The 23,790-nt window shown below is 35.6% G+C and overlaps 1 protein-coding gene across 1 annotated transcript in view; it reads left to right on the forward strand.

Moving 5' to 3' along the window:
• Window positions 1-23,790, forward strand: part of LAMA2 (laminin, alpha 2) — a 310,853-nt gene that overhangs the window by 95,465 nt on the left and 191,598 nt on the right. The window contains exons 11-14 of the mRNA XM_008568714.1: window positions 2,499-2,605; window positions 10,238-10,418; window positions 13,993-14,129; window positions 23,402-23,638. Of these exons, the coding sequence (XP_008566936.1) occupies window positions 2,499-2,605; window positions 10,238-10,418; window positions 13,993-14,129; window positions 23,402-23,638 (662 nt within the window). The remainder of the gene's footprint in view (window positions 1-2,498; window positions 2,606-10,237; window positions 10,419-13,992; window positions 14,130-23,401; window positions 23,639-23,790) is intronic.

Raw genomic sequence — 23,790 nt, forward strand, 5'->3', positions numbered from 1 at the left:
TTCCTGTGGCAGCTCGGTGGTCATCTCTGGGGTGGTTGTACATGTTGGGGGGTTGTGGCCAAGGCCCTCATCCCCCACCCTTGATACTGGTTGCAGGTCAGGGGGCATTGCTGAGGCCCCCAGCTCTCTCTTCTTTCTGGCTTGGTAGACCAGGGGTCTTCCAATCCTTCTACGTGTTATAGGTGATCTTTGGTGAGATGAGACTTTTACTAGTTAATATCATACCTTGTCTCTGGTTACAGGTACTTTGTTTTTTTTTTAATTCTGTGTTGGATTTTATGCTATTCCCACCACTTAAACTCTGCACTGGAACTAATTTGTTGTCCTTTGCTTCCTTCTAAAATGGGGGAACTTCCTGTGAGGACCAGTACTTGAGCTCTGTGGTTGAGCTAAATTGCTGCTTTCCTGCTGATTCCCTAGGGAAGGCTTTTTGTGCAGCTCAGGTCTTAATGATTGACTTTATATGTACTTCTGGATCTAGTAAACTCTGGTGTACCTGGGCTATGTAGAAACTCCGGTCTGGGCCTGAGTCTTTTGATCAAACTGCACCCCATGCAATTCTATATTCCTGACCAGTCTCTTCTGAGTGGTCCTGTGCTGATTGAGGGGCGGATCAGCTGTCCTTGCTGTGACCCAGTGTTCTCCTGATGGGTCCATCTCCCCCACCGCCCATGCTGCAAACAATTCCCATGAGACAAGCCATGCACCAATCCCTTGCAATGACTCACTGGCCTCTGAGTGGCCCCTTTCAGTTGTTGTGGCTCCTTGCTCTTCTGTGGGTCCACAGGAACCCTATCAGTGATCTAGCTGGCCTGGGGGCCACCAAGGCTCTCTTCTTTCCTGCTGCCTCCAAGCAACTTCATCCAAAGGGCACAGCTGTGGCTTTTGCCAGCTCCTGCTCCATGCACTCAGCAGCTCCAGTCAGGAAAAAGCTGGGGCTCAAAATGGTCAGAGCAGTTTTTTCTTTCTCTCATCATGGCTTCTCCTGCATTCAGGCACCCCATGTATCTCTCCTCCTCTTTTCCTGAGCTCTAGCTGCCCCAGCTTGGTTGCCATTGCTTTTCTATAGTTGTAAATTGGTTGACTTGTGGAAAAGAGTGATGCTGGGGACAATCTGTTCCTCCATTTTGACCAGAAGTCTTCTAATTTGAGATTTTAAAAATTTATGTGTAATATATATAAGAAACTTATGTAAGTAACTTCAAAGTATCTACAACAATTCTAGTGTCCAAATAAAAATGGATATCTTAAAGAAAATATTTTCTTCAGCCTTTTCTTACACTGTGGCTGTAGACTATCTTTAGGCTCTTGCCAGTGTCTCAATGGCCATCACACACCAGTATCAAGTTAGCAGACATTGAAGAACAAATTTTGCTGGAAGATAAATCAAGCAGTCTTTAGAAAAGCAGTGAAAGGAAGTAGAACCTGGAGCCATGTGAACAAAATAATAACATAGGCCGATGGAATGACTACAGGGGTATTTCAAAAGGTTGGTGGAAAAATAGAATTGAAAGTGTGAATCTTTCCATAAACTTTTTGAAGTACTTTCATATTTATAATGTATTTATAACTTGTGCTCAAATTAAAGTACTATGAGACATTAGACAAAATTTACCAAAACCGCCTATGGACAGTCTAAATTTCAATGTTATATCCTACTCACATTTTTATTCTATTATGAATGCAATTATATGTATCATTTAAAATACACTTGTAGAGTAGAGTAAGCTATTAATTACCGTTCTATGTGTGAAAAAGCCACTTAAGTTTTAGACTAATTTATTATATATTTCAGAATAACAGCAGATAATTTCATAATACAAAAATGACAAACGATTACTTAAACTGAATAAATTTTCTATCTTTAGGGATAGTATATAAATTGTAAAATAAAAGTATTTTTAAAAATTATAATGCTATATTCCTAACATACTTGAAAAAAATGTTTTTATTAGCTTACATCTGTTTCTGATTTAAAGGCATATATATTTATTTAACCTCAAGCTCATTTTTTTGAACTTTTAACAAAAAACTGGCATATACTAAATAATCATTAAATTGAAAAAGTTAACTAAATAAATTAATAGTAACATTAATATTATGCCATGGGTTCTATTAATTTTTAAAATTTCTCAAGGTTATTTTAGCTCTAGAGTCAGTATGTATTACTTACAATGGGTGGCCTTGTATAAGTATGGCTTCTTTGAATTTTCATGTCTTCATTCTTACAATTTGACTAATAATGATGACATTAATATTTTAATAGCATATGATGTGCCAGGCACTGTGCCTTTGCCCTGATTATTTCTACATCTCACTGAGCTGTTACAGGGATCAAATGATGGAATGCCTAACAGAGCACTTAGCAAATCAGAAAACATTTTATTACTGAACTTAGGTGTCAGTGTTAGCATGTGGGATACATCATTATTATTTAAGAAGCCTGCTGAGGCTGTTACGAAGTTTTTCCTGACCATAGATCTCTCTTCTCTTTGCAGCCTGTCACTGTAACATTAATGGCTCCTTCTCTGAGGTTTGCGATTCTCGAACAGGACAGTGTGATTGCAGAACCAATGTCCAGGGACGGCGATGTGATGAATGTAAGGTAAGGAGCAGGAACTGACCAATGAGTTATTTCCTCCATGAAAAATTTCACAGGCTTTCAATGACATGTTTCACACACTTTAGCATATTGAAAAAAGGGCTCAGGATTACCTAACTCTATAGGTAAAACTACTGTGATCAGTGAAATGTTTTCTCAAAATGCAATAAAATTTGCTGTACATTGGCTTTTGATCTTCAACCTACAATTCTTTGACAGCGAATTTGTATTTTTGGTGTAATTTGGATGTTTCTGAAACAAATAACTTAAGAATTTAATCCCAGTAAATGGAAAGGAAAATACTCTTTCCTTTGCCTTTGCGTTTTTGGCAGAATAAGATGTGTCACTCCATTTGCTTTCAGCAAACACCTTCTTCTAGTTTCATCTTTTAAAAGCTAGTCCTACTTAACAAATGTTTTCAGAAGAGAAGCAAATCAAGATGCATCGTCTTGTTAAATAAAATATTCAATTAATATATGTTGCTCTCAGTCTCTGAACGTAGTGATTGTCCCGTCTTTAGAATGGCCAGCATCTTGAGATCCTCGGTGAGAGCGGATGGATTTGCACTAGCTCATTCACATAAATATGACTTATTGGTGATAAAGCCTGTTAAGTAACAAGCAAGCATTTCTCAGATGTCAAACTAGCCTTTCTGTAGGAGATTTGAAAATATCATCTGATTCTATCTCTCGAATAATACTGTATGCTCCTTTTTTTGTTTTGTTTTCATTTTATATTTCTGTTGGCTTTTAAAGCCCAATATGTGGTGGGACCCAGAGAAGCGATTCTGTGTGCTGTGTGACTGCAATCCCGTTGGCTCTGTGTCACCACAATGTGACGTTACAGGAAGATGTGTCTGTAAATCAGGCTTCGTAGGGAAACAGTGCAACCTCAGCAGGCAGGTGCACCGACAAGAGAAGCAGCCACGGAAAGCGCAACGGGTGCTGGGGTCTCCCCAGAGGTGGGGTTTCAGCAGCTCCAGTGGGTGCCCTCGTGGAGCCTATCGGGCCCCAGCTCCGGTAATCCCAGAGGCGCTGCATGGCTCGTGCCTCGGCATGTTGTGTTCCGTGTGCTGCGGCTGACGTTCCCTGGTGGCATTTTCCCAAATAACGGTTGCTAAGTGTGCAAATTGCAAATGCAAAAATGAGGCAATTCCTGATTGAAGCCTTGCCTCTTTAAAAATGACTACCCATATGCTTTAAAACTTACGTTCAAGTTCATAGTTTCCTAAAAGTTTCAATTAACCATGCATGTGTAGAAATCAAATAAAAATGTATTTGTAGGAAGCTATAATCTTAGAAATGCAAGGGACCTCAGGCATCATTTGAAGAAAACTCACTTTTATGAATGAAAAACTGAAGGGAAAAATCTAGCAAAGAAAGTGACATGCCCAAGAAAATTCAGCTCACCTATGTGACATTTGTCTGACATTTCATCATAATTAAGGATTTAGTCAATTTCCACACCATAATTTTGCTCATGTGAACAACAAACACAAGAAACACATTTTCACACATTATGAATGCACACCATACACAAAATAAAGAGGGCTGTTTTCAGTTATAGAATTTGGTCCCCCATCTCACAAGGTAAAACAAAAATGCTGGGGAAGAAGGAAGTGAGGGAGAGAGCAAGGGAGGGAGAGGACAGGTCTCAGGCTGAGCCGAAGAGTAATAAGGGACAAGAAATGCCAGCATAGATTCAGGGACAGTGGTGAGTTGAGGGCAGGGGATACAAAAAGGAGATAATGAAATAAAAAAATAAAGGAGAAGAAAGGGAAAAAATGATGGTTTTATTTCTTGGCTAATTAGTGTTCATTTTAAGAAAATGAGTTCTGCTATCAGACTGCCTCACATCAGACCCCAGCCTCACCACATCCTAGCTGTAAGTTTCTTGAGTCTTCCTATAATTCAGCTTCTTCACCTGTAGTAGGACCCACTTCATAGAGTTTGTGTCTGCTTGGATCCTCCAAGAAGCAAATGCCAAGAGATTTGCTGGGGGGACTTCCTGTAAAGGATGAAGGAAGAGAGAGCATCACTTGCAGGGAACCTTCTGCTGCAATGGAGTTCCGACTTCCAGGAAAAGAGAGAGAGAAGGAAGATTGGGTAGCAAAAGACTCATTCATTCCATTCTGCAAATTCCCAAATTGGGAAGTACCCAAGCAAAATCTGCCCATTAGAGGAGCCTGAACTGGGCAGGAAGGTTCTAGAATCATTCTGTAATCAGCCATTGACTGGGAGTAGCTTGGAAGAAGCATGACCTAGTGTGAGCTTGTCTTAGGCTGTTCTGGCTGCTACAACAGAACAGCACAGACTAGGTGGCTCATAAACAGAAATGTGTTCATTACAGTTCTGGAGGCTGGGAAGTTCAAGATCAAAGCACCAGCAGTTCTTTGTCTGGTTAGAGTCTGCTTCCCTTAAACAACATCTTCTCACAATAACTCACATGATGGAGGAATGTCTCTGGAGCCTCTTCCCATTCATAAAGGGGGAGCCCTAATGACCTAATTATATCCCAAAGGCTCTACCTCCTAAGCTAATACCATACCTTGGGAGTTATGATTTCAGCATATGAACTTGGGGGGCTCATAAATGATCAGTCCATTGCAGAACTCCTCCAGTGGGTGCAAACGACTGGAAGATGGAGGTGGTCAGTCGTCAGCATTCCACACTGCAGGTTCTCTTGCACGGCAATCTGTTCAGGCACCTCCAAGGCTGTTTCAGGGTAGTAGTGAGAACAGTGCATAAGGCACAACATGGAGAGTTCTTAGGAGAGGTTGGGCATTGTTATTATAACTGTTATTGTTTTTAAATGAAGAAATCTTTAAAATTAATTATGTTTTTCAAAACCAAATGCATAAGTTTAAAATAAAAGAAAGGGACGGCAACTGATAAAAGTGTCTCCAAAATATAAATTTAGCAGAAAATCACTTCTCGTTCATGCCATTTTCCTATCTTACAGTATTGTTGTACAAAGTGGTGTTTTGTCCCGAGACTGTTTTACCTCTGAGTCTGTATTTGTTAGAGTGAAGAGCACAGATTCTGAAACCAGGCTGGTTGATTCAGAAAACTGACTCCACAATTGGCTAGCTGGGGACCTTAGGCAACTTACTTAAACTTTCTGTGCCTCAGTTTGACCACTCTGTAAAAAAGTGATGCGAATAACAACTCTCTGCCAGGGTTGCCCTGAGGAGTAAATGCATTCATATTTGTAAAGGGTTTTAGAACAATGCTTGGTACATAGAAAGCACGATACGTAAGTGCTAGTTTTTGTTATTACCCGAGTGAGAGGAATTTATATGAGTCCACCCAACTTTCCACTGGGACTGGACAGGCTCTCTCTCCCATATTTGTTTTACCTCATTATCTCAATTACTGACTAGGAATGTTTGCTCCTTAAATTTATTTACCAAGGAGGTTTTCCTTAGCCTATGAAATAAATTTTCGAACACCAAATTTATTAAAATTTTATAATTGAAATTTGGTGGTGTTTACTTTGGTGTATCTAGCCTTTAAAACCACATTATTTAAATATTTTAATAGTATGGTGGAGACATTTCTTTTTGTGTATTTTTTATATAATCAGCTTTGGAATTTTTTAATGATAACTATGATTTGGAAGCTCATTTAATACTTGATTGATTTATCCATTAAAGGGATATGTGTGTATATGTGTGTGTATATATATAGAAATATATATATATATAAAGAAAATTCAAGAAATAAAGATAAATATAAAGTATTATTTCTACAATTCAGATTACTAAGTGAGGAAAATTTAGGAAATAAAAGTGAATGCAAAGTACTATTTCTATTTGGATATTTTAAAAAACTGTCTTTATGTGTTATGTTCTAGTGTTTTTTTATATGTGTGTTTGTTTCTATTTGTGTGTGTTTGAGGGATATGTGTGTCATTATAGGTATGTAATTGGAATCATAGTGTATATATAATTTTGTTTTCTGCTTTTTAAAAATTTTACTTAATGCTCTATCCTAAGCATATTCATATCATGAAAACTGCTTCAAAACAGGGTTTTAATTATTGCATATCATTTCATAGCCTGTGTATGGTAATTTAATTTGTTCACCTATTTCTCTAACATTGAATACTTAAGTACCTCTACAGTTACTCACTATGATAAATAATACTGTAATGGGCACGCTTGTGCGTTAATCATTGTCCTGATTTCTCCTTATTTCTCTAGGCCACATAGCTAGAATTTTACATTGAATTACTTCTTATGAATAAAAATATTACATGTTTTAGTTTTTCTTTTTCCTTTTTCAACCATATACATACTGTATTTCAAAATATCACAGTCGTCTTCAAACACAGATCCCTTACAGCAAAAGGATATACAACTCAAAAGACCCTGGCACATTGCTAGAATCCTGTCCCTTCCCTTGGGAATTGGGAGTCGGTCCGTGGAACCTGGAAGGGGGAGTGGGTGGGACAAGAGACGCAAAGGAGGGAGGCAAGACAAGGATCTGATCAAGCCTCGTTTTATTGTCTCACATAAGCTTCTTATATAGAAGTGTAAAAAAAGGGGAAGTAAGGGGAGAAAAAATAAAAAAACAGAAGTTGTTCAGAAGTCTTCTCAGAATCATCACACCCGAGCGCAGCTTAGTTCTTGTGGTCGGCCAACTAGATTTTAATCAGCAGTCATAAATGAGAGCATGCAGTTTTCACAAACTTGCTGGGCCGCAGCCTCAGCTTTTTCCGTGCTCAGCCCGCCACCACTTCCTCATCAGGAAGTTGGCAGTCTGTCCTTTTGGCTCTGCAACTCAGGGGGTCATCATGAGAACACACAGTTCCCCACAGAATCCCACTCAGTCATCAATAGTTAGTCCAGTGCATCATCAGTCATATGAATATGTCTCCCAGGGTGAGGCCACTCAGATGTGCAGGCTGCCATTTGATTGTGTCAGGTTCCAAAAGTAGGAGCAGATTCAGCAAACATGTAGCTTCACCCTCTCAGGCATCTGGTATGATTGAGCTAAGAGACAATGCCCTCTCTTGCTCTGAGCGTCTTTGGAGATGTTAATGCAATTTTCTATTTCCTCAACTCACAAGGCTCATTTTTTTTTACCTTCAGCTACCTTCTCTCCATTAATACCCAATTTAGGGAAGGGACGTTAGGTTTGGCCACTGCACTTGTTTAGATTACATGGAGCAATACTAGTTTCATAAGCGCTCACCCTCCGTACATTCCCATCCAGATAGGATAAGGTTACATAGGTGCAAAACTAGTGGGCTATATTTACCACCAGACAATATAGCTGTATTCACTGTTAACCCCAATTTTGCCAGATGGGGTGAAGACACAACCCACCCCTATCAGGCCTTTAGGGATTCTGACATAATATTTAAAAACATAGTTCCAGTTCCTTGCTTAGGAACCATCCCTGTTTCCAGCACTTGTAGTTGCAAGACCTGGTCCTGGAACCACTGTATAAAGTGTGTGTAAAGGGTTGGGGAGTGGGGAGCTGGATTGAGATGATATGGGGAAGAAAGAATAAAATTATAGTCATTACACCATTGTACTCCTCCCTGGGCAAGCATTGTGTAGTCATAAACCAGCATCCTTCCCCATCCCCTCTTCCCCAGATCCACCAGGAACACAGGAATATCTAGTGGGGACACTCCTTTAGTTCCCCTCATGCTGAGTGTGAGCACACACTGGTGAGGGTCTGTAAACTAGCCCTTCATGCCCATATCTCCTCCCATTTTAGACTGCCAATGTTTTGGTTGACTGTTCCACTTCTTTATCAAGCTTACTCTGAGGAGGCTATCTCTCTGTCCATTGCTGGACATTATGGGCTGAACGGTGTTCCTTGGTCTGAAGAAATGATGAGTAGCCATGCAAATCCATGCAATATCTCTTGTTCTGGTTTTCCTGTAGCACTCTAAGGACTTGCATCTTCTACTGGGTGAGCAAAGTCCAGTCCAGAATCAGTGTCTATTCCTGTCAAGACCCATTTGCAGTCCCTGAGGGCTACCAGCATCAGTCTCACTTGCCAGCTATGCTGAGGGTCTTTCCACCAGGGAATCTGCCCTATAGCCATTGGCAGTCTCTGTCTCACTTTCTGGTGGGCAGAACAGTTCTTATTGGCATGAGAGGGTGCAAGAGGAACATGGCTAGATTCAGCCCATATCTGCACTGCCACAGTACCCACCATGTCCACTCACCTTATAGACCCAGATGGCCACCTTAAGTGAGCCTATGGGGATATCTGCTTGTCTATGCAGGGAGTTCTTCTGATGGCCACTGACACTCCTTACTTCTATGCACCACTCAAATTTTTCTTTATATAGGTGAATTTACTTTTAAAATCATGTCATTTGTTAGAACTATTATACATTTTCTTCTTTAATTATACAGTGAAATCTAAATTAGAACTATTAATTATACAGTGAAATCTAAATTAGAACTAGAAATAAAAATAAAACCAGCAGTAAATATAATTATTAAAATTATTATCAAACTCAATCAACCCATTTACATTTTAAAAATAAAACTATTCTTAGCTACCATCACTTTAAAAGTCTAATTTTCAGTGTAATTTTGTTTTCTCGAACTTATTTTTAATACTGATAGCAATGATAGCAAAAACATATAATAAGGCTTCTTCACTTCTCTTTGGGTGGCTCACATTAAGTAGTAAGATTTATTTTTACCAAGAAGTAATTATTAAGTCTCATTTTCCAAAATAAGAATTATTTTTACAAAGAAGTAATTACTGAGACTAATTTTCCAGATTAAAATATCATAATAATGTGACATACATTATATTTTAAAAGACAAGCCAAATGTATGTTAAGTAGAATGTTTGTCTTTATTTTTTTCTAGTAGGGGTGATTTTTTATTCATCTGCATTTTCTAACATAATAACTCTAGGCCTGATAATATGCATTTCAAGAATGTCAGCCAAAGCTAGTAATGCAAGTGACCATAGAAGATGATTTGGTACAAACAGATAAAGGATATGCTTGTGAGTAACTCATGAGAGAATGAAAGTTTCCCTTTACCAACCTGATCTGGTTGTTTAATATGTGTTATCACAAATCAATTTCGATTGTCAGAACAAAACCCCAGAAACAAGATGTTTGTCGATACAATTGTTTGGTCAGTATAGGTATAACCTGTGATGATTAGAATTATTTATGGATTTATGACAAAAATGAGATCGAACATTAGGCTGCTGGTCAATAATGTCAAAAGCATTTTCACCACGTAGAAGGAATCCATAAGATATGAAAGTAATTAATTCAGATTATTAGGAATGAAGCAAGTAAAATTTCAGATTAAAACTAGAAATATCACCCATAGCTTATTTCTACATTGTATTAGAACCTTGGGAAGTATAGACAAAGGCTGGTGAAAATATAACAGACAGAAAATAGTGCCTAATTCTGCCATTAATTTTGATGAAATTTCAAATTAATTGAACTTTTCCTTTTGGATATCATAGAAAAGGACCATTCAATGAAAGAATAACCCAATTGTCATGACAGCAGTTAGAACGCTGATAACCCATAGATTCCTCTTTTCCTGCCTGATTTCCTAGTATCGTGCATCTTGTTTTCTCATTGAGTTCATAGGTTTAAATTTAGTTTTTCTCTCTTCTTTGACAGCCTGAAACCTTTGGCATACAGTCAGCAAGGGGGTGTGTTCCCTGCAACTGCAACTCTTTTGGGTCTAAATCATTTGACTGTGAAGAGAATGGACAATGTTGGTGCCAACCTGGAGTCACAGGGAAGAAATGTGACCGCTGTGCTCATGGCTATTTCAACTTCCAAGAAGGAGGCTGCACAGGTCTGTAAATAAGACTTAAATGCTGCGTATTCATTCTCTAATTTTGGTGTCTTGGCTTCTGTAACAGTTTGTTCTGTTAAAGGAAATGCACATTTGCAACAAATATGTAGTACAAAATATTTAACCTAATAAGTAATGTATATTTATCTAAATTAATTAACAAATGAAATGCATTGCACTTCAAAACACTGCCCTATAAATAACTGTGCTTTCAAGTACTCAATCAAAGTCTATCAGCAGATCCCAATTCTGTTGTGTCCCTTCTTGTCTGTGACCTCCATTCAGCCAGTCACTCAATGACTGCTGCAACCTGAAAGTCAAATATTCAATTTTTCTGGTGCCAATGTTATCTTAGTTTAAACTCTACACCCAAGCTAATACATTTTGACTTTTCCTTTTCCTACTGCAAAATTGGTACAAGGATCAAGGAAGTTAATATTTTTTTTCTGGCACACAAAAAAATGTTTTCATCTACTTTCAGCTGCCTTGAAAACTGTGATGTTCTGAGAAAGAAACAGGTTGGCTCTCGCTATTTATTTCATGGAAAATTGCTGACAGGGTTTTCTAACCATAATTCCCTCAAAAGGTGTTCTCAAGTGTCCAGCGACAACCTTTACACAAATCATGAACTAAGAAAACACCAGTTAGCAGATGAAAGTTAAGATTGAGCGTTAGCCTTGATTTATATGCCACTGATTTAGAATTGACCCTTATTCTAACAATCACTGGGTTGAATATTACCTTTGCTTACTAAACTCATTGATTTGAACTTGATGATACTCCTCTATGCTCAGCTCAATGGTAAGATTCTAAAACACATGATTGACTTGTACCAAATTTATGTGAGAAGTGGTAGAAATAATATATATAATTATTTCAATAGTTAATATCTTTCAGACATTCTCTAGACCTTTAGATATGTGGTTTTTATCATAAATTAAGCCATTCTGGGTTATTCTGAATGTTATAATTGTAAATCCTTTCAGAATATGTATGTGGTCTCTAAACCAATATCTATATATACTAAAAAATTATAAAGCTGCAGTTTATTTTATTTTTTTCCTACTTCATAATTTAGTTTAATTCACTTAAATGAAGAAGCTGAAAATGCATCTTTTACATACCTTGCTGAAATTTTAATTTTAAATGTGTATACGTAAACTCATTGATTAGGAGAATTAAAAGAACGATTTAGAAATATCAGCATAAAACTTATGCAAAAAAAACGATACATTATTTCAGGCTCAAATTTAGTTTAAGTCCCTGAAATAAACCAACCAAAAGTGCATCTCCTGTCTAACTTGCTAAAATCTGATTTTATTTATTTTCTAAAAATTTTTGTTGTTGTTGCTGTTGAAACATATCTGTGGGGTACAGCATTAAATATCAATACCAGTGTGCAATACGTGATGCTCAAATCAGGATAATAAGTTTATTCAACATTACACAATGTAATCGATTTTCTTGGCCCTTTACCAATTTCTGCCTTACCCCCCTTGCTCTCCCACTTTCCCACCTCTGATAATCTCTGTTCTGTTCTCTCCTTTTGAAAGTTCAGTGCATTATTGTGATTGCCATATCTTTCTTTTAAAGCTGCATTTTAAAATATACTCTATTCTTTAAATCCAATTCTTACTAACATTTTTACTTCATATGAACTGAGATAATACTACATATTCAAATACATGAAGGTACTTCAAAATATTTGTGGAAAAATAGAATTGAAAGATAATACAAATCCTTCCATAAACTTTTTGAAGCACCCACCTATCTATGAACAGAAATTATAAAATGAGACCAAGAGTATTATTTACAACTATGAAATGGTGATAATATTTTAGAAATGCAGACCTAGTAGCATTCTAACTCAGAGAAACAGAACAGAAAAGAAGCACAAAACAGGCAGGATAGCATTAGGGGTGAGAACATGACTTGCAGCAAACAGCCTGGATTTGTCTAGTGGCTCCATCAGTAACTAGTTTTATGACCTTGACTAAGTGAGTTGGCTTCACCTTCCCTCTGCAAAACTCATCTATTAAATTAAGATAATGATAGTATCTACCTCATAGAGTTTTTGTAAGAATTAATTGGGTTAGTGTCTATAACATATTTAAAGAAATGCCCGACACGTAAGTGCTATGTGTTTATTATTATTGTCATTATTTCCCTATTAGTATTATTAATTGTGGTAAACACTGATTTGGCAAGGAAACATTAGCTAATTACTCAGGTCTTCTTCCTATTCAATGTTATGATTCCATTGAAGAACTATTTAGGAAATTTCTATTTGCAAATTTTTAGCGCATAAATTTAAACATAATGTTAACTATTTTTCATAACGAATAGCACATGTAAAACAAATCTTTTGACTTAAAATTAGCAGCAACAATAATAACAAAAATAACAGTAATTCATATTTTTTTATTGTTTGTTCTATGTCAGTTATCATGCTAAACATTTTTCACAGCTGGTAAGGAATGCTGTGAGCAATGGGAATTGTTTTTTTCTTTTTCTTTTTTTTTTTTTTGGCACCTGGCCAGGAAGGGGATTCAAACCATTGACCTTGGTGTTATAAGAGAAAAAATAATTGTGATCCCTTAAAAAGTGAACTTAATCAAATATCCTAAATGTATTCAGTTAAAATGATTTAATCATCATATAACAAATTTAAAGGTTTCTCATAACGTGTTCCATTTGAATTCAAATATTTGGTGTTTGTTCTGTTGCTTTCATTACTTTGATATGCAATGTTACACTAAAATATACTCTTAGTAGCTGGGGCAACTATTGCTATTAAGTGGCATACATTCCTTTTCTTGGACAGCTTTGAAGATCTTCTCAAACCTTATTTTTGCATTCTTTGAGAAAATGCAAGGGAATTTGTACTCTTTATATACTGCATCATAGCAAAGAAAATGAAAAATATATTGAAAATAAATAAGGCAGCTGATACATAAAAATAAAAAATATCTTTATATATAAACAGTGTTCATAAAAATTTGAATATACTGAGGCATGCCATTTATAACTATATATGTCAGGTACTAAATTTAAGAAGCCTCATTAAGCTTATTAGTTCTTATTGCAGATCAAGGTTATCAAAAAGAAGGAAAAGTAAATCTATATAGCACAGAAAACTTCGTAGGGAAACTTTATAGTACCTGGATATAAGGTATTGCAGTTAATATGGAATCTGGTAACACCAGTTCTTTCCTTCTTCAAACTTAATAGAAAGCTAAAAATGCTTTAACTTTTAAAATTATTAAGTGAAATACATCATATACAACAACTCCTTTGTAAAATACACTGTACTATAATATAAAAGATGAATGAAGTAAGTTTTGTTTCCAAAGATTCTTAAATGTTGTGTGAAAAACAAAACACAAATTATAAAAAAAATAAAACGCAAACTATATTTTTATTAAAAAATTTAAAACACGAATTATATTCTTATTAAAATTATTTATTTTATTAAAAATAAAACACAAATTATAAAACAGTATAAAACTCAACACTTTATATCAAATTTTTATCTTTTTTCCCCTTCTTTGTTTCTCCTGTTTCACCTGTGAAGCTTGTGACTGTTACCATCTGGGTAATAATTGTGACCCGAAGACTGGCCGATGCATTTGTCCTCCCAATACCATTGGAGAGAACTGTTCTAGATGTGCACCCAATACCTGGGGCCACAGCATTACCACTGGTTGTAAGGTGAGTGAATCACTTTTCTCATCTGATAATTTTTTGTAAAGATTTTGATTTTGGTAGAGCTCTATAATTGGGCATTTCAAAATCCAATGTTATAGCATAAAATAATGTAAAACTACCACTATAGTGTGATTGCAGATATTGATCAGTATCTTACATTTTACTTGTGGGAAAGATGATGAAGGAAGTACGCATGGGTGGAACTGTTTCCATGATACCTCCAAAAAAAGGAGAAAAAACATCAAAAAATTATATAATAAAACCAGGAAACAGCTATAACATCGCATCTAGAGCAATAAAATATACCTGCAAAGTTCAAGGAAATTAAGAGCTAATTATAGGAATTTTTTAAAAATTTATAGGAATTGCCCCCAGATTCTGACTAGATTTTAGTGGCCAGGAAAGTAGTCGAGAGGATTCTGAAAGGTCATATTAATCAGCCTTTAGCTTAGAAAAATCCTCTTTTATTTTCCATGGGTAAACCATAGAAAGTGGCATACCCAGACTCACGTTTAGAAAACTTTATCCAGCATCAGCGGGGAAGGTGACAACTTAGAAGGCTGTTAAAGAAATATTCATAAGAGATGCCAGAAATCTGGTCCCAGTCAATGATCCAAGAGGATATAGGGGCCAGGCTACATTACAGAACTCTTAAGCTGATATGGTTTGGTGAACTCATAGATTTGAGGGAAAGAGCAGAAAGAGAAAGAGAAGGAAAAAGAAACAAAGAAAAGATATGAAGATTTGGAAGAAAGAGAAAGAAAGAGAAGGCTAGGGAGGACTCCCATGTTTTGCTTTGCAACGGAGTAGATGATGGTACGAGTATGTACCATTTACTATAAGAGGAGGAACACGATCAGGAGAGGTGATGAGTTCAGCCTTTTTATCAGCTTTTTGTGAGGTCTTAATAAAATAAAATAAGATTAACCCACTTAAAGTAATAAGTTTTGACCAATGATTACAGTTGTTTAAGCGAATCTGTTCTTTTAAATTGCTTAATAATATTCCATCTATGATATACTATGACTTGTTTATTTATCAGTTGATGGGCATTTGGATCATTTCCAGTTTGGTGGTATTATGAATAATTTTGTTATGAACATTAGTGTACAAGTCAAAAGCATATTTGTAGAGCTGTGCTGTGATTTCTCTTCACAAAAACCCTCCACATCTTTCCCAACACTTGGAATCCTAATCCTTTCTAATTTCAAGCATTTCCGTTAGGGGTGTATTCATATCTTTTGCATTTCTTTAATACCCAGTGATGTTGGTAATTATTTTATTTATTTATTTGTCATACATATATCTTCTTTTGTGGATTGTTTGCAAATCTTTTGCCCACTTTAATTTTGGGCTGTTTTCTTAGTAATGAGTTATTTATATATTCTAGATATAAGTTCTTTGACATATATATGTCTTATAACTGTATTTCTCCCAAAATATAGCTTGCTTTTCATTTAATTTTATAAATACTCTTATTATCTTTTTCTTTTATGGTTTATTACTTCTATGTTCTAAGAAAAGAAATACGCATTTGCCTTAGTCAGGGTCCAAAGATGTCTCTTTTATATTTTCTTCAAGAAGGTTTACAGTGTTAGCTTTTAAATTTATTTCCATGTTCCATATTGAATATTATTTTTTGTATATGGCGTGAGGTAATGGTCAAAGCTCACTTTTTAATAAAATATGATTTTATAAAATAGGATTATTTTTCTAATGCCATTTGTTAAAAAAGACTATCCTGTTTCTTATTGGATTACTTTGGTCCCTTTGTCAGAATCAATTGATCACATATGTGTTCATGCATTTCTGGACTCACTATTCTGTTTAATTGATCTGTATGTCTGTTCTTAGACTAATGCCACAGTGTGTTGATTACTATAGCTTTCTAGCAAGGCATGAAATCAGGTATCGTAAACTCTCCAAATTTGTTCTTCATTTTCAATACCTTTTCAGTAATTTAGACCCTGTACGTTTTCATATAAATTTTCAATTCAGCTTGTCAATTTCTTTCCCAAAAAGCCTGTTATAATTTGACTGGGAGTTCACTGAATCTGTAGATCAATTTGGGAAGAACTGGCATCTTAAGAATATTGGATCTTCCAATGTATGAATACGGCATAACTTTGCATTTATTTAGATCTTTATAATTTTTCTCTGCAATGTTTTATAGTTTTTGGCATGCAACCTTGGAGCACATATTGTTAAATTTATCTCTCTTTGTGTGTGTGTGTGTGTGTGTGTGTGTGTGTGTGTGTGTTTAATTTAAAGGCAAATGCTACTATTTGTTCCATTTTGGTTTCCAATTTTGCTGCTAGAATAGAAAAATAAAACTATTTTTATACATTGTGTTAGTCCTTTTCTGTTACTTATAACAGAAATACCTGAAATGGGTAATTTGTAAAGAAACAGTATTTGTTGCTTACAGTTTCAGAGGCTGGGAAGTCCAAACCCAGGGGACACATCTAGTGAGGGCCTTGGTGGAGGTAACAGCAATGTAGGGTCTCACATGCTGATGGCAGAACTAGAGGGAGAGAGAGAGTTTCTCACACACTCTCCTTTTAAAACCATGAGAACCATGCACATGACCACCATTAAACCATCAACGGATTAATCCATTCAGTAGGGCATGGTCCTTACAATCTAATCACCTCTTCAAGGCCCCACCTTTCAATTACCATAATAGGATTTCCCACCCTCTTAACACTCTCACAGTGGAGATTAAGTCTCAATGAGTTTTGAAGGGACATCCAATTCACAGCATACATTAAACTTCTATACTGTATCCTTGCTTAATTTATTAGTACTAATTATGTTTTGATAGTCATTGGAATTTTGTATGTAGATACTTATGTCATCTGCAATTAAAGTTTCACTTTTTCATTTCCAATCTGTGTAATTTTTATTTCATTTTCTTTCCTATTGCAGTAAAACATTGACTAAAAGTGGTAGGATCAAACATCATTGCCTTATTTCTCATGTTAAGTAGAAAGCATTCAGTCTTTTACAGTCGTGAATGGTGTTAGCTGTATTTTACTTATAGATGCCCTTTATGGGTTTGAAGATGTCCCTTCATATTCCTAGTTTACTAATGATAACAACTTATTAAGAATTTGTGTTCAATTTTGTTTAATGGCCTTTCTGCATCTATCAACATGATCATATGATATTTCTTTGTAACTGTTAATATGGTGAATCATATTGATTGGTTTTTGGAGGTTAATCCAGGTTTTCAATGCTCAGAGAAACCCTGTTTGGTCATGGGAGACTATCCTTTGAAAATTATGTTGGATTATTTTTGCTAGCATTTCATTAGTGATTTTTGGGTCTACGTTCATAACAAATATTGGTATGGAGTTTTGGGGTTTTTTTTCTTGTAGTTGTGGGGTGTTGGTATTGGGGTACTGCTATCCTCCTGAAATGAGTTGGGAAGTATTCCTCCCTTATAATTTCCAAAAGTTTGTACAATCAATAAAATAGAAAACAGAAATACTTTAGAGGAAACCAAACCCTGACTCTTTGAAAAGATCAATAAAGTTAATGATATCTTAGAAAAATTGATCAGGAAAAAAGAGTGAAGAAACAAATAATCAAAATCATAAATAAAAGATGGAACACCACTATAGACCCTATAGACATTAAAATAATAATATGGTAATGATATAAACAATTCTTATGAATAAAATTTTTTTTTTGTCCTTTTTGAGACCAGCCACACCGCGCTCAGCCAGTGAGCGCTGTGAGTGCACCGGTCATCCCTATATAGGATCCGAACCCGCGGCGGGAGTGCTGTTGTGCTCCCAGCGCCGCACTCTCCCGAGTCCGCCACAGGCTTGGCCCCTTATGAATAAATTTAACAACTTGTATGTAATGAACATTTCTTCTTTTTGCTTATTTTGAATTTTATTTTCTCTCGTATTTCAAGTTTCTTAAGGTGAAAGTTTAGGTCATTGATTTGCGATCTTTCTTCTTTACTAATGTAAGTATTTCATATTATAAGTTTCTTTCCAGGTACTACTTTAATTGCATCCCATACATTTTAGTATGTTGTATTTTAATTTTCATTCAGTTTAAAATATTATTTAATTTATTTTTGGTTTATTGGTTACTTAGAAACGTGATGTTTCATTTTCAAATATTTGGGAGTTTTTATGATATCTTTTGGTTACTGACATCTGGTTTAGTTCTGCATTGGTCTGAGAACATAATTTGTATTATTTTAGGCATTTTTAAATTTACTGGGATTTGTTTTATGGCTCAGAGTAGTGCCCACTTTGATCATTATAATATGTGCTCTTGTAAATAATGTATATACTGGAGCTGTTGACCAAAATCTTTTATAAGATCAAGTATTCTTAATTATTATTATGTCTTTATGTTTTCCCAATTAGAGAGAGTGTTGAACCATAATTTCGATTTGTCTATTTCTTTGTTCAGTTCTCTCAGGTTTGGATTTATGAGGTTTCGTTTTTGGAGTAGTGATATTAGGTACATACACATTAAGCATTGCCATATCTTTTTGAAAAGATATGGCAACTTTCCAACTTTCTTTTGATTGGTGTTTGTGTGGTGTATATTTTTCCACACTATGGTTTATTTCATCCCTCTTTTTAATATCTTAATGTATTTCTTTTAGATAGCTTATATTTAAACCATTGTTGTTCATCCAATCCTAATATCTTGCCTTTTAATTGGAATATTTAAATCATTTTAATTTAATTTAATTATTGGTATGACTGAACTGTCTACAGTTTACTATTTGCTTTTTGCTTGCTGTATCTCCTCTTGCCCTCTTTTTTTCTTCTTTTCCTGCCTTCTTTTGATTAAGTATTTTTTATGATAACATTTTCTCTTGACTTTGGATTATTAGCTGTACCTATTTGTTTTATATTGTTGGTGTTTGTCTAGGGATATACATGTTTAACTTTCCGGAATATACCTTAAAATAATATACCATTTTGCATTTAGCATAAGAACCTTATAACAATAAACTTCCAATTCCCTTTTGTATCCTGTGTGATTTGTTATCATATATTTTACTATAAAAACAAAGAACAGACTGTTCAAAAAGTAGGAATGTTTTCCAGTGCCAAATCCAACACAAAGCTTAAGTAGGATTAGGGCTGAACTGTGCCCATTAAATTTAAGAGCAATAAATAAGGATATTTTTTATGTTGGCAAGAGTTATGTCAATTGATTACATTGGGTTGAAGAGTATTGGAATGTGACATCCAAGAATGGCCTGTTTGACCCCATGGTAATAACCCATGGAGATGTGAAATATTTTTTCCACTGAGCACACATAAAATAGTAGACTCTAACCATCTTTACATGTGTGATAAAACATCTGAACACTGATCTAGAATACACTGACCTAGAGGAGAACAAGAGTATTGGTGATTGTTCGAGGAAGTTCAGATCTGACTTCAATTAGACATGTGACTAGAGAAAATAAAAACTAGACAGGACACTCATTTTTTATTGCCAATGGTATTATTAAGTTTGAAGTTCCACAGAGCTACATTTTGGAAACACAACAAAAATTTTTCAAGAATTTCAATATTTTTTGATGAGTAGGAACAATCTATAAGTTTCTATTACTAACTTTTTGCATTTTCAACTTTGAATCCAAGTATCCACGCTGTCACCTGGACTCATAGATAAGCCATAACAAAACTTACGAGGATTCAGTTATCTGCACAATCCTATGATGTGGCCAAATTCTAATGAAACTCTTGAAATTGAAGCTGATACCTCATGTTCAGGATATAAATTAGAATAGAATACAGTCTAAGTTTCCACAAAAACATGGTTATACGTTAGGTATTATCATTTTTACTGATCATTGGATAAATATTATGTTGATTGAAGTTGTTTAAAATTTTTTTGATTACTTTGAACAAATGTTAAAAATCTAAATTTCTGAATAGCTAGACAATTCACCATTATGAGGAATTACAAAAAACATCATAGAGCCCTCAAATAATTTATTTACGAGCATGTGTTCTACTATTTCAAAAACTTGGGTGACAATAATTTAAATAAACAGTGATTTGAGATTTATAGCTTTTCTTTCTTTTTGTCACGGATAATTTCTCTATGCTGAAGTGTGAGCACACACATCATTTGAGCTGTTATCGAGGTGGAATACAAAGCCTGCCATCTTTCACTAACAGGGGAATAGTGAATAAATCCTCTATTGCTAAACAACATTAAATCTAATTATGATTTAAGTTTGATGTTAGCTGTAGTACTATCTAAACATATGGTTAGTGGTCTCGTTTATTCTCCACTATAACTTCCTGAATAAACTCTCAAATCTGGAAAGGTCTCAGTGTCTATTTGTACTGTCAACTGTGCCTTAAGAATCAGTGCTTTGGTTTTTTACAATACATTGTGCAGCAGACATGTCATATTTCAGTTATTTAAAACTAAAGATGTCTCACGGGGCTACTTTATTTACTATATGATTATAGTTTTCATAACACATAATAATTTTCTATTTCTGATTATGGCCCATTTTGTTGGAGTGAGTGAATATATACCCAAACTAATTGGCAAAGAAAATTATTTAAGTGAATAAGTAAATCATCCTAATTTTGAAATTTTATTCTATGTCTGATGTTATATAAGGATGAGTTACTTGGGGGTGTTGGCAGTGGGTTATTTTATGCCTTGGAAGCTATGTCAATGTTTGTAATCACATTTTGGATCTTTGGGTTTAAAATAACTTCTAGTAGCGTCCACTACTGGAGAGTTTTTACTAGATAGCAATGAAGGATGGAAAATACTTAACTATAAAGACACCAAAAGTAAGGCCTGATGATTATTTTAATATCTGTATATGGGAAAATTTTTCAGCAAACACTTGGGCAGGAATGAGGACAAACTGGTGATTGTACATCACATCCTAGAAGGAACAGTCCCATAAGTCAATGACTGTTGGCAGGAACAGAGTGGAAATATCACTGTAGTGATAGATATAAGAATTAAGCTGAGCAATGAAAGTGTTAGTTACACAAAGTGAAATCCAGCCAGACTTGGATCTGGGAATTTGGCAAGGTGCTGTGCATATGAGTCTGTCATCGAGCTGTAGATCTGAGACGGGTAATAGAACAGCATCAAAAAGAGTCAGATCACAAAGTGTAAACATCTCTGGTGGCAAACTCAGTTACAGAGAGAGGTGATACCCACTTGGGTACCAAGACCGGCCCCATTTGGAAGACAGAACCCACCCAGATTATTTAAACAGGGAAGGTAGAATGTAAAGAATTGTCAACTGATGAAAAGTGGTTAGTTACTGAAAAAAAAAAAAAAGGTAAAAGAGAGCTATAAGTGGGCCTGAAGTAGCAGGTACTAAAGAGCAGTTACTACCTAGAGGCTGAGGGAGGGGGCACAGTGAAGTAACAAAGGGTTGGGAGAGGACACACTCCCTGTCCCCACCCTCAGCAAGGCTGAGATTCAGATGTCTTTCAAGAGGGTGTTGCCACTACAGCCTTCAGGTGGTAAAACCAAAGCAAGTGTGCCAGAGTTTGTGGGCAAGTGCTGGGCTACAGAAGCTGGCACCATTATTGGGTGATATGGGTGTGCTGGAGCTACTAGAAGCAGCCTTCATGGTCAGAGCGTGTGTGCGGACCAAAGCTATTCAGAAAGGTGCCTATGGGGAGAGAGTGGCCTGAGGGCACAGCTGGGATTCTTTCTGGGCCACTGATGATGATGATAATACTAATGAAGAACCAGAACCCAGAACAGAAGTGTCTTCTTGCCACCAAGGCCCTTTTTGGGTCCCCCTAGGGCCCTCTGTGGACTAAGCCTAACATTCTATCACCTGGACATGGAGAAATATCTACAGGGTCTAACTATAGTATCGCAAAGCAGTGTGAATTTGGAGCTCAGAAACAGTAGATTGATAATTGGCACAACTGGTTTCTGAAACTGACTTATTCCAAGATTCTAAATGACACTTTAGAAATCCCCTTGGCATTTTCATTAAATTGCGAGAAGATACGAACTCTGTTATTTAAGAGCAGAAACCCTTAAAAGGAGAATATAAGACAAAAAGACAAGCAGGTGAGCAAAAATTGAAGGTGGGCAAGATGAAATAAGAAATTATTCAAAAGAAGCTAAAATTACAATAGTGTAATTTAAGTAAGCATTGGCCATATATACATGTTATAGAATTTATCACTGTGTAGAATAGGAACTGTAAAATGGAGAAGAAATTTGAGAGGTAAATACAGCAAGGAAGGGAAAGCAAAAAAAAAAAAAAAAAAGGATTGCAGAAGACATTAGGATATTAAAGATTTGGCAGACAGACAAGAGTGAAATACTTTAAGAATTATAAGAAATCCTGAAAAAGAAAATTGATAAATTAGAACAGATGTAAAAGTCAAAGACAAATCTAAAGAAACAGTATTGAATCAAAAATCAATCCTGTTTCAAAGCTGAAAGAACTTGCCATGTTCTAGTAAATTAATTTTTAAAAAGACTCAAACTTTTTAAAGTCCTAGCAAAAATTTGAATTACATAAATAAGAGAAAATCGTGTGTACATCTAGGTTAAAGAAAAAAGGTTACCAGCAAAGCACCTCAAAGCAGGCTTGTCTGCAAAACTAAATGCCAAAAACAATAGACTAGGGGTCTTCAAAAAGTTCATGGAAAGATACATATTTATCTTGTAATTCACTTTTTCCACAAACTTTTTAAGTACCCTTGCATCAGGTGTCACTTCCCCTCCAAGCTCTTCCTGGTTTCTCCATGTCTGGTTTGGTGCTCCTGAAATGTCGTCATAGCATTTTGCACTTCTCCTATTATATAATGTTTATTCTGTCATGTTATATTTACCTACTTACTTGTCTTCCTCCACTAGATTGTAACGTATTGTTACTATAGAACTTAAATGCTACAAAAATAAGATAAGGTAAAATGACTTTGTCTAAAGTTTAATCTTTGAACAAATTTAAGAGGTAAGTGCTGTACCCAATCCCTCCCTGCCATTAAAAAAAAAAAAAAAAGAAAGAAAGAAAACACATTTTCTTTCTTATTCATATACAACTATGGTTTCTGGACAATCACATATATTCGTAAATGCAGGAAGCAATTATAATGTTTATGTTCACTGGTATATCCCAAGAGACTAAACTGGAATAAAACAAAGCATAGAATAGATACATGATCAATATGTGTTTAATGGATGCATAGAAGTATTAGAATCAAAATTTTAAGATATTTCCCACGAAGTTGTGTTAATGGTTACTGTTTTTATCTCCTCCGTAGGCTTGTAACTGCAGCACAGTGGGATCCTTGGGTTTCCAATGCAATGTAAATACGGGCCAATGCAAGTGTCATCCAAAATTCTCTGGTGCAACATGTACAGAGTGCAATCGAGGTCACTGGAACTACCCTCATTGCAATGTCTGTGACTGCTTCCTGCCAGGGACAGATGCCACTACCTGTGATTCACAGACTAAAAAATGCTCTTGTAGCGATCAAACTGGACAGTGCACTTGTAAGGTATGTGCTGCCGAAATGCAGCAAGGAGAACCTCACTCAATTCTATTTCCATTGCTCAGTGTTAGCTTCATTCAGTGTTGTTCGTTTCAGTGTCCTGCTTCATTAGGCTAAACAGATGGACAAAAACTCATTGCCAGACACAGAGAGTATTA

This window comes from Galeopterus variegatus, unplaced genomic scaffold (genome assembly GCF_000696425.1).
Source record: "Galeopterus variegatus unplaced genomic scaffold, G_variegatus-3.0.2 Scaffold434, whole genome shotgun sequence".
NCBI lineage: Eukaryota > Metazoa > Chordata > Mammalia > Dermoptera > Cynocephalidae > Galeopterus > Galeopterus variegatus.